This window comes from Erpetoichthys calabaricus, chromosome 8, assembly GCF_900747795.2.
Source record: "Erpetoichthys calabaricus chromosome 8, fErpCal1.3, whole genome shotgun sequence".
Taxonomy (NCBI): domain Eukaryota; kingdom Metazoa; phylum Chordata; class Cladistia; order Polypteriformes; family Polypteridae; genus Erpetoichthys; species Erpetoichthys calabaricus.
In genome coordinates this window covers 145,653,856-145,666,415 of record NC_041401.2, presented here as the reverse complement: position 1 = coordinate 145,666,415, position 12,560 = coordinate 145,653,856, and the positions used below count along the sequence as shown (strand labels likewise).

At 39.0% G+C, this 12,560-nt stretch overlaps 1 protein-coding gene across 2 annotated transcripts in view; it reads right to left on the bottom strand.

Moving 5' to 3' along the window:
• igfbp2a (insulin-like growth factor binding protein 2a) overlaps positions 1–12,560 on the bottom strand; it is a 107,044-nt gene that overhangs the window by 16,972 nt on the left and 77,512 nt on the right. For both annotated transcript variants that reach the window (XM_051931350.1, XM_028807572.2), the window contains exon 2: positions 6,676–6,860. In XM_051931350.1, the coding sequence (XP_051787310.1) occupies positions 6,676–6,860 (185 nt within the window). The remainder of the gene's footprint in view (positions 1–6,675; positions 6,861–12,560) is intronic.

The following is a 12,560-nucleotide window of genomic DNA, read 5'->3' as shown; positions in this document are numbered from 1 at the left end:
GACTTACCATTGTACTTTTGGTTTTGATATATACATTGTGGCGGACAGCTGGGGATCCTGTCCAGCCAGGATGCCTGGTAGGTGGAAAGACTGGGAGACGGACAATATCTCCCCTGGGCCATCAGAGAGCAGCTGCCCTGGTCTGCATCGGGGCCACGGGATCAGAGCTTAGAAGCTCTTATTTGAAAATGAACAGCATCAGATCAGCTGTAAATTTATGGTATTTGTAAAAGTTAGCTTTTTTCAGTTTTATTCTCTCAGTCACATTCACGCTCTCCCTTGCCCTCCCTCTTGATCTGACTCTAACTAACAGTGGCAGTATAAATTCACACCTGATCTGACGCTGTTTGTTTTCACATGTTTGTTTGTTTTCTGTTCCAAGACCACCGGTCCACCAGCCCCTTCAGTGTAATAGGAACCACAGCACAGAGAGAAGTGTGTACATTGCAAAAGGTCCACATGTCATAAATGCATGAAGGACGGTCCTTGGGTGTGTGGGAACTGTTAACATTTGAATCTGATGATTGCATATAGCATGGAACTGACCTCTCTGTACTATTCTTTCCTCTGCCAGTCCTGGAGTACAATAGAAACAGCATCATGTACCAAAATGTGGAGACTGGGCAAGATAAAAAAAAACAAAAAAAAAAGCGGTCACTGATTACAAATGCAAGAATTCATGCAAATGAATATGAATAATGTTGCATCAGTGCCACAATGTTTTCCGAAATGTACTATACAGGTCATAAAATGAGTTATTCCAAAAATCATATATACAGTACCTATGTCTCTGTTTTTGTCAGTGCGGCTTTGACATCATGGACCATAAGGTGCATTCTAATTCAGCGTGAGCAGGAACACTCAATAAAACTGAATAAAAAAAAATTAAAGTGACAGTGAGATACGAAGAAGGCAGATTCACCAGCATTTGTGTGTCAGCTTTTAGATAGATAGATAGATAGATAGATAGATAGATAGATAGATAGATAGATAGATAGATAGATAGATAGATAGATAGATAGATAGATAGATAGATAGATAGATAGATACTTTATTAATCCCAAGGGGAAATTCACAAAACTTTTATCCCTACAGATCAGAGAATTTCCAGTTCCATTGTCTCAAAACACCACTCACATCTACAGTTATTCCCAGTTTCAGATAAAAAGTAAGCGCGTCAAATCTGGGGCGGGGGATGGGTGTTGTATCATGATTGTGACTGAGAGAATAAAAGTGGAAAAAAAAAAACCCGCTAACTTTTACAAGTACTATAAATTTACACTGGCTGTTACAGACACAAATCAAATGTATGTTTTTATTGTATAATATTAACAATAAGAGTAGCTCACTACTCAAAACGGTAAATTTGCAGGGGAGCTGGTTTTGAACTCACGACCCCTGGATTATAAGTCGGCAGTTCTAACCGCCGCACCACAGAAGCTGTCGTATTGTACTTGTATCTTTTGTGAAAGTGTTTATTTGATATTTCGCCATCAGCCTTCACACATTGTACAGTTCATGTCTATATTTTGTCATTTATTACTAAAACATGAAAAACATTTCTGTTTTAATGATGTGTTTACATAGATCGTTGTAGACACAGAACACACATGAAATTATTTCTCCTTACAATTCTAGGTAGCTCACTCCCAGATCAATGCAGGAGCTGGGAGAACTTCTTGCCTGTTCTGAGGCAGTTGGAGGATGGTATAGCAGGCTGCTTGCTGCTTGGGCTTATCGACACATTTTCAAGACAAAAGAGGCTGATGGAGAGGTGCGAAGGAATTTGAGGTGGGCCTTATTTACGAGATTTTTGTAGGCTGTGGTAATTCTAGTGTTAAATGTTCCAAGTGCTGCGCGAGATGCAGATCACGTGACATGGCAGCAGCAGCAAGCCAGCAGCTAATGGAGCAAAGTGGAGGTAAAAAACTGTATTTGTTTCCCATTGTATCACCATTTAAAAGGGGGTTTCAAAGGAACGGCTGCGTCTCCTTGGGGTATGTTCAGCCCCCCTCTTCACAACGTGAGCGGCAGAGACGCGAAGTGAGCAGGGGGGAACCCCCTAGTATGTGTATGTACTGTATATATTATTATATATATATATATTATTATATATACAGTACTGTGCAAATGTTTTAGGCAGGTGTGAAAAAATGCTGTAAACAAAGAATGCTTTCAGAAATATATATAACGATTGTTTATTGTTATCAATTTACAAAATGCAAAGTGAGCGAACAAAAGAAAAATCTAAATCAAATCAATATTTGGTGTTACTACCTTTTGCCTTCAAACCAGCATCAATTCTTATAGGTACACTTGCACAAAGTCAGGGATTTTGTAGGATTACAGTCAGGTGTATGATCAACCAATTATACCAAACAGGTGGTAATGATCATCAATGTCACATGTAGGTTGAAACACAGTCATTAACTGAAACAGAAACAGGTGTGTAGGAGGATTAAAACTGGGTGAGGTACAGCCAAACTCTGCTACCAAGGTGAGGTTGTGGAAGACAGTTTCATGTCATGGCAAGATTGAGCACAGCAACAAGACACAAGGTAGTTATACTGCATCAGCAAGGTCTCTCCCAGACAAAGATTTCAAAGCAGACTGGGGTTTCAAGATGTGCTGTTCAAACTCTTTTGAAGAAGCGCAAAGAAACGGGCAACGTTGAGGATCGTAGATGCAGTGGTCGGCCAAGGAAACTTAGTGCAGCAGATGAAAGACACATCAAGCTTATTACCCTTCGAAATCGGAAGATGTCCAGCAGTGCCATCAGCTCAGAACTGGCAGAAACCAGTGGGACCCAGGTACACCCATCTACTGTCCGGAGAAGTCTGGCCAGAAGTGGTCTTCATGGAAGAGTTGCAGCCAAAAAGCCATACCTCCAACGTGGAAACAAGGCCAAGTGACTCAAGTATGCATGAAGACATAGGAACTGGGGTGCAGAAAAATGGCAGCAGGTGCTCTGGACTGATGAGTCAAAATTTGAAATATTTGGCTGTAGCAGAAGGCAGTTTGTTCATTGAAGGGCTGGAGAGCGGTACAGTAATGAGTGTCTGCAGGCAACAGTGAAGCATGGTGAAGGTTCCTTGAACGTTTGGGGCTGCATTTCTGCAAATGGAGTTGGAGATTTCGTCAGGATTAATGGTGTTCTCAATGCTAAGAAATACAGGCAGATACCTTATCCATCATGCAATACCATCAGGGAGGCGTATGATTGGCCCCAAATTTATTCTGCAGCAGGACAACGACCCCAAACATAAAGCCAAAGTCATTAAGAACAATCTTCAGCGTAAAGAAGAACAAGAAGTCCTGGAAGTGATGGTATGGCCCCCACAGAGCCCTGATCTCAACATCATCGAGTGTGTCTGGGATTACATGAAGAGACAGAAGGATGTGAGGAAGCCTACATCCATAGAAGATCTGTGGTTAGTTCTCCAAGATGTTTGGAACAACCTACCAGCCAAGTTCTTTCAAAAACTGTGTGGAAATGTACCTAGAAGAATTGATGCTGTTTTGAAAGCAAAGGGTGGTCACACCAAAATATTTATTTGATTTAGATTTCTCTTTTGTTCATTCACTGCATTTTGTTGATTGATGAATATAAATGATTAACACTTCCATTTTTGAAAGCATTCTTTGTTTACAGCATTTTTTCACACCTGCCTAAAACTTTTGCACAGTACTGTATATATATATATATATATATATATATATATATATATATATATATATATATATATATATATATACAAACAGGTAAAATTCCGTTACAACGAATATCTGTACAACGAAATTTTCATTACAACGAAGTATTTTTATGGTCCCGACAGTTTCCCCATATGACACGAGTCTATAGAAATCTCGTTACTACAAAATACATTCAGCAGATACTTTCATTACAATGAAGGTCCCAAAAGACCTTGAAATGCCTAAATGAATAATTCCCAGAGCAGTTAGTTCTGTGGTCGCAGCTCAGTTGTGCACAACGATCCCCAAATAGAAACAGTGTAAAAAAAATTCTTTCTTCGAACTTTCCTCACACTTTTTTTTTTTTTTGTTTTTTTGCTGTTTTTGTTTTCTGTGGTTTTCAGTGATACCTTTTGCTTATTGCTTGTCAACATTTGAAAAACATCCATTAGAATTTAACTCATTGTCACCCTCCTATAGAAACGGCAGACATGAAAAAACGATAGTTCATATTAGAAAAAAAAAAACTTTAAATTTTTGTAGCGCTCGATTGTGGCAAAAAGTAAAAAGACGTTACCAGTGAATTTGGAATTTCGCCAATGACACTTTCTTGAAAGACCGAGCAAAAAAAAAAGAAAAATCTCGGGCTGCAAATGTATGCAAACTGCTGCATTTAAAGATGTCGAAAAAGCTGTTTTTATGTGGTTAAGTGATGCACATTCAAGAAACATTCCTATTAATGCGGCACTCATTCAGGAAAATGTGAGGTTTCTAAACTCTCTTGGGACCTCCCTAACTGGACAACACGCCGAAGAGTGTCCTGAAGTGTGATCACCACGTCTGTTACTATATATATATATATATTCAAACACACAAGGATGGACAGTGTCTCACAAGATCAGATGAAGGAGGGAAACAATGGGAAGTTAATAAGGGCATGACAGTTACTAATCCCTTTTTCATTTCCATCCCTAGAATGAAGGAGAAGACCCCAGAAGATGCCTGACATCCCTTCCATCCTGCCATCATAAGCCCCACCTCTTCTGGTCCCAATGGTATAGCAACTGCCTGTCAACTGGAAGCTGGTGTTTATTCTCAGACCAGCTACCAAGGAGGTTGATCCTCATAGCAGCAAACCCTAACCCAGTATGAAAATAACAGTTATGCTACATTTTCTAGCTTTTGCTATACTTAGTGCATTCTGGACATTAAACGGGGCATTATTATCTTAATACACTTTTTTTGGTTTTCTTCACTATTTACATAATGTATTTCTAGCATTATCAAGGTAAAAAAAGGTAGGAGTTTTTTGTTATTTTGAGCCATAACACATACATGAAATTTAAAAGTAATAAAATAAGAGAAGTTGGAGGAAGCACATCCATGGACTGATATGGAAAGATACAATTTATCAAGCTTCTAATATGGCACAGAGCACACTTGCTTGAAGTGTTTAATAAATACAGGGTCAAGGAGTGGTTGAAGCCTATTCTGACAACACTGGATTCAAGCCAGGAAAAACCCAAAACTGGATGGGCTGCTTGTCCAAACAGGACCCTCAAACATGCATTACAAATTTAAAATCATGAAAATTATTCAAATGTTCAAATATTTCAAGTGCACGTTTTTTCTCTGGAGCATCTAAGGAAAAACTTATATAGGGAAGAACATGCAGCCCTCAAACATGCATTAACTGCATATGGAATTTGACCCAAGAAAGCTAGATCTTTGTGTTGTACCAGTGCTAAACACTGCACCACCATACTACTTCACTGAAAAAAGCCACTTTAAAATGAAGCAAAAAACAGTGCTTGGTGAAAAATCACTGGGAGTGAGCATACTTTGTAAGTTTGTCTTGCACAATACTGTATATTGACAAACAAGATCAAGTCTATGTATATTGAAATATCTGGTCATATCAATGAGGTCTACTGCAATGAAAAAACAATTCAAGTGTGTTTCTGTCACAGATTTCAGTTTGACAGCATCCTGTAACCTTTTTCATGAGAGAAGGGTATTAGACCACACACACCACCCATTTTGACCAGTACTAGAGTACATAGCACATGTCACAGTTGTGTCTTTTATATGGATGAACTACTGGATTTCCATATTACATAAACTATAACATAGTCGATCTGTTCTGTTTTAGAATTCCTTTTTACAAAGTGCACAAAACTAATTGGTTTTCCTGAACCTGTTTTATTTAAGTAAAACATCACAAGCCTATTGAGGTATGAATTAATAGCATTATTCAATGTAGGACTGATACTAATAAGTACAAGAAATCTGTACCTAGTGGTACTGTTAAATCTTTAAGTACGAGTTCCTTTAAAAAATGAACACTTCTGAATAATGCACTCATTAGTCTTTGAGTTTTGCTGCATGTGTTAAAATGGTTGCCATTGTGTTTTCACAGTAACACTTCTGTTATCCTTAAAACAATTTATGTCCCTCAATCTATTTTACAGATTTGCTTATTCTATCTTCCTCAAGGCCAACTTAGAGAACCTAGAGAGTATAACATATGTTTCTGGGATTTGGGAGGGAACTGCTGAACCAGCAAAAAATCCAAGTGAAACAGGGGTGAACATACAAACATCACACAGACAGACCAGGGATTGATTTATAGTTCCGCTATCAGTATGTCATGTTTACAGTAAAACAGCATGAATTAACTTACATATTCAAATTGCTAAACAATATGGGATGTTGCTAGTACTGATTAATCACTGAAAATTTACTGACAATCTCAATATAGCGATCTTACGTACATTATTTTTCTGTGAAACTCAAAAGTTCATTATTTCTGATCCTCTGTTCAGCAAATTTGAAAAACTTACTTTAAAGTATATTTACCAGCATATACTTTTATTCCAGTACTCCACAATATTTGTTTGCAAAGAACTGCAACGAAAAAGTCCAACAGACCACTCAGCTACTGAATTGTAATATTCTGCCAAAATATTTAAATTGACTTACTGCTTTAGGCCTGACCCGTCTTTCCTCCTGAGCTGGAGAAGGTTTAGGCCCCTTGTTCAGTTGGCGCCCTTTGTCAATCAGTTTCAGCCGTAAAACAGCAATATCTTTAATGCCAGGCCTTCCATTTGTTTTCTTATTTTCTGGTTGGGGGTCTGTCAGGCTGACCTCTGAGACATCAAGTAACTCTGTTTACAAAGAGAAATTGTTTGTATTAGCTAAAAAGATATTTTTCATTTTTTCCCATGAGAAAGCCCCCCTTAATTTTGAATATAGCAGATGTAGACTTACACAGCAGACATGCCTCATATTAATTTCACTGAAGCATAACTTTATGAATTAGATCGGTTTTAATTTGTAAGACATTTTCACACATAATTATAGAGCAACTTGATTAAAACTACTTAGCATTAAAGAGCCTTTTTTAAAAAAAAAGGTAATTATTCGTAAAATTTGTCAAAACTAAACAAGGCACATTTCAAATACTAATCCTCCCAAATCAGTGAAGAATGAGTTCACACTCCTGGTGTTAAAACCAAGAAAAGAGACCATTCAAAAGCTCAAAAAGTCGAGCTGTACAGCTGAGTCTTTGAAGTTAGTGTTAAATAACTCCCTTGCACCTTCTTTATTTTACAGTCAAGATACTATGCTAAAAACAAAGGTCCTGTGTGAGAAAGAGTTCCCTGGTCAGACAGAGTTTCATAAACACCTCACTGATGACAGGCAAGAGTGCTTATGAACATCCTATGGTTAACCCAGCAATCGGTTACAGTTAATGCAAAATGCAACAGCAAGAATCTTAATTAGAAAAAGAAAATATGAGCATATTTCACCAGTTTTAGCATTGTTACATTGGTTAACCATGTCATTTAGAATTGATTTAAAAATACTACTAATGGTTTATTAAATAATCTCACCCCATCCTATATTTTGTAATGTCTGTCCCTTTATATTCCAAGTCGTAACTCAGATCTTCAAAAAAGTGCTGCTTATAATTCCAACAGCCAACAAGAAAAGAAGTGCTGCTATGCACCTAAAATTTAGAATACTTTACTATAGTACTAGGGTGTTGTACCGTGTTAGCCATTATGAACGTAGAGAAAAGCCAAGCAAAAAGACACCTTTTATTGGTTAACTAAAAAAGATTACAATATGCAAGCTTTCGAGGCAACTCAGGCCCCTTCTTCAGGCAAGATGTAATCAATACTTTACTAGAAATTTGGAATACTTTAATAGAAATTTGCAAGGCTAACACTGTAGAACACTTTTAAAAACTGCTAAAAACCCATTTTTTGTAATGCTACATTTTAGTTGTATTCCTATTAGACTATATGAGCATTTAATTATCATTTTTCTCTGGATTCCGTACTAATCTGTACTATTCATGGCTGTCTTTTCTGGTCTGCACCACCACCACCTGATCAAGGTACCATGCTACTCCCGATTGAATGGCGGGTGTCCCAGATGTCCACATGACCAACATCATCAAATTCTTCCATGAGATGCCTGAAAACCTTGAGGACTGATGTAGAACTTCTGTTAGGTAGAATGCCCAGGGCTGGGTGGTCTTTTAGGCTTGGAAACCTTGCAGATTTTGTTTTTTTTTCTTCAGCCTAACTGAAGTTTTTTTTTTTTTGCTTGTTTTTTTCTGTCCTCGTGGCCATTTGATCTTACTTTTTTCTTTGTTACATATTGTATAATGTTATTGCCTAATCTAGTTTATGTTTTTTATTAACTTAATTTTTATTTAATCTTATAAAGCACTTTGAGCTACATTATTTGTGCTATACAGTAGACCCCCGTGAAGTCGCGGTTTAGAGTTTGCGGCCTCAGTCATTCGCGGATTTTTCCTTAGAACCTATCTAATAATTGTTAGCGGAAACCGTTGCTCAATCAGTGATGGCGTACAGACAGGCGCCGAGGCAATGCCCGCCCACCACTCTCAGACACGCCATGCACCCTGCGTCAAATGACGTGAAAGGAGGCGGGATAGCGTCCGCCAACAGTAGGAGTCGGATAACCTCGATGGCGATGACGGCGCGAAGGGGGAGGGGGAAGGACTTAATGTACCGGTACCTGGGAAAATAAAAGATTATTAAAACCATGACAGCCTGTGACAGTCATCTCCCTTTCTCCTTCCACCCGCTTCTTACTGTGCTGGTACTAATGTGCTGCTCCATGTCCAGCTTGTTACAGCTGTGTTCGTGAGAGCACTGCAATTCCCGCCTCCTGGAGTTTCAATGGTTAGTCAGTCATTCAGGTCACATGATCAGCACAGCTCACGCCTCCCGTGTGTGTGTGTGTGTGTGTGTGTGTGTGTGCGCGTGTGTGTGTGTGACACTGATTGACTGACTGACATGATCAGATCATCAAAGACAGGTCCAGACAGGAGGATTCAATTCCATCACCAGAAGTGTTCTAGGTACCGTACTTCTACAACAAAATGTGTTTAAACAAAAAACAAATGTACAGTGGTATATTAAAAAAAATAAAAAAAGTCCTGCCTAGGTGCTTTTTTTAAAGGGCACTAACCAGCAGCACTTACAAAACAAAATAAAGGCATGATCAGCATCTATGCACTGCATAGATACTGCTCACACTACTCACCCATCCGTCGAGCTGCTGTCCGCCCTGTCACCTGCTCCATTCGGCGCAGCATGGGTTCATCCAGTCGGCCTCTTGATTGGCCGGCCGGGACTATGTGATGCCGCACAGTGCTCTGACAGGCAGGCAAGGAGCCCATCATGGCAGGAGAGACACACATAGTCTCTCCTGCCATGCAAAGCCCTGCCTGTCAGGCTGGTTGGTGCCCTTTAACACTAGAATTACCAGAGCCTACGAAAAAACTCGTAGATCCGGCCCACCTTAAATCGCTTCTTAAAACCTTTCTCACCTCTCCGCCAGCGTCTTTTGTCATCTAAATGTACTGATAAAGACAAGCTGCCAGCAGCCGGCTATTCCATCCCCCCAACGACTTAGAACTTACGTAAACAGGCTTTTCCCAGCTCTTGCCTTGATTGATTATCTGGGAGTGAAGTGGAGTTTTAGAGTAGAAATAATAGATTGTTATTTGAAACACACGCATTTCATATGTGTTGCATTTCTACAGTAATCTGTGTAAACACATTGTTAAAACAGAAACGTGTTATATATTCTAGTAGCAATTGACAAAATGTAGGCATAAACTATATAATGTATGAAGCCTGAAGTCCAAATATCAAAGAAACACTTTCACAAAAGGTACAAAAAAAGCCACCGCCAAAAAAACCCGCCTTAGTGTGAGACATTGACATGAATTAACTATCACTGCTTCCGTGGCATAACAGTATCAGTCGCTGACTGGGAATCAGAAGCTCATGAGTTTGATCCTGCACAACTCCCATTTGAGAAGTGTTCTTATTTTCACTATTTTAGAATAAAAAGATACATTTGATTTCAGTCTGTAACAGCTGGTGTAATTTATGATATTTGTAAAGGTTAGCTTTATTTTTTTTAAATTCACTTTTCATTGTCTCAGTCGCGTTCAGGATCCATCCCTACCGCCCCCCACCTGACACTGCGGTTTTTACATAAAGACGCGCTATAGTTCTGCAGTGTATCACGATACATACGACCGCGTGTTTTTTTCCCCCAGTATTGCCAGTCCCCACATGTTGCTGTATGCTGTTTCCTTTGTACTCCAGGACATGCAGAGGAAAGCATAGTAAAGAGCAGTAACTTCAGCGCTATATGCAATCATCAGACACTCCCCATCTCATGCTGTTTTCACATAAAGACGCGCTAAAGCTCTGCAGTGTACTTGTGACTGCATTGTCGTACCAATGCTTGCGAACTGAACTGTCTGCATGCACTTTTCGTGGCATTATACGTGTATTTTTTGAGTATGCCCATGTAGCTCAAACACAGGAACATATGTTGATGTAAAAGTATAACAAAACAAGTGCACTTTTATTCAAGACTATAACCGAAGAAAAAAGAAAGCAAGTTACAGTAGGTGGAATGCTAAGAACTGCTGATTTCCATTCTGTGCTATATAACTGTTAACATTTGAATCTGATGATTGCATATAGCGCTGTCTTATTTAGTGTGCGCAAGAACATGCAGGTGGCCAGTTGCTGAGTGCTACAACGCACATTTTAAAAAAAGAAAGAGACAAATATATGTGACGTTTTGAAGAAATCATTTTATGACGCGAATAGTACCAATCAGAAAACATCGTCGAAGTAATGCAATATTATTTGAAAACGAACAGCGTCAGGTTGGGAGTGAAGTTATACTGGCGCTGTTTGAGTCAGATCAGAAGCTGAATAAGCTGAAAAAGCTCCTGTTCTGACTCTAAGTAAAAAAGCATGAATTAATCAACAGAAATAACCGCGATTGACATTTTAAAGTTAACGATTTACAGTGCATACCAATTTATAAATTCAATGTCCGTTTGAGGAAAAAAAAAACACTTTCTTCAAAGCTGGGAATTGAACTCGCGTCTCTGTGGCACAGTAAGGCAGTGGTGCTCCAAGTCAGCAAACCGTCCTTATAACTTATTTTTTTCAAGATCCATAACACACAGACAGACAGAGCTCTGCGTAATACAGAGACAGACAGGCAGAGATATACAAACAAACAGGGAAGGCACATGTACTGAAAGAAAAAAAAAATCAACATGTGCGTTGTTTCTGCAGCACTGAATAAACTCACCCGCTCTAACATCACCCCTCCCCCAATCTCACTCTCTAAGTAACAGCGCAAGTACAGACACAAATCAAGTGCATGTGTGTACTGTATAATATTAACAAAAAGAGCAGCTTACTACTGAAAACGGCAAATATAGGAGTGAGTGGGGATCGAACCAGTACTCTTGATCACACTTGGTTTGCGTCTGTACTTGCGCTGTTACTTACAGAGCCAGATCGGGGGGAGGGGTGATGTTAGAGCGGGTGAGCTTATTCAGTGCTTTTTCTTTCAGTACGTGTGCCTTCCCTGTTTGTTTGTATATCTCTGCCTGTCTGTCTCTGTATTACGCAGTGCTCTGTCTGTCTGTGTGTTATGGATCTTGAAAAAAATAAGTTATAAGGACAGTTGTTCATGTTAATTGCAGTCTCAATTGTTAAAAAAATATTTTAAAAGGAGCATCCCACATGAAAATATAACGATCTCATTAACTGACAGTGCATACCAATTTACAAATTTTATGTCCGTTTGAGGTTAAAAAGAAAAAAAAGAAGTAACACTTTATCCCCAGCGGGGAATTGAACTCATGTTTGTGAGGCAGAGAAAAGCTACTCGGTCTGAGAGGCAAATCTTAGCACGCTACGCCACGGAAACTGTTATATGGTGTGTGAAGCTTTTGTGGAAGTGTTTATTTGATCTTAGGAACTCGGGCTTTACACATTCTATAGTTTATGCCTACATTTTGTAACATTTATTACTAAAATATGAAAAAGTTTCTGTTTTAGCAATGTGTTTACACAGATTACTATAGAAACGGAACACGCATGAAATGCATGTATTCCAAATAGCGATCTATTATTTCTATTCTAAAACTCCAGCAGTTCAGTCACTCCCAGATAATCAAACAAGGCATGAGCTGGGAAAACTTAGTGAACGTTCTGCGACGGTGGGGGATGGAATAGCCGGCTGCTCGCTGCTCCTCTTAATCGGCACATTTAGAAGACAAAAGAGAGGTGAGAACGGTTTTAAGGTGGGCCGGATCTACGAGTTTTTTCGTAGACTCTGGTAATTCTAGTGTTAATAGTAATACGGCTTGGCTTGTGCATCGCCAAGCAGTATGAGTCAAATTACTGATGTGTACGGTAATATGTCTCTTATAACAACTGACAGTTCTTTCATTACTGTATTTTCCTCAGAAAAACACCAATTCTCTAACGCAC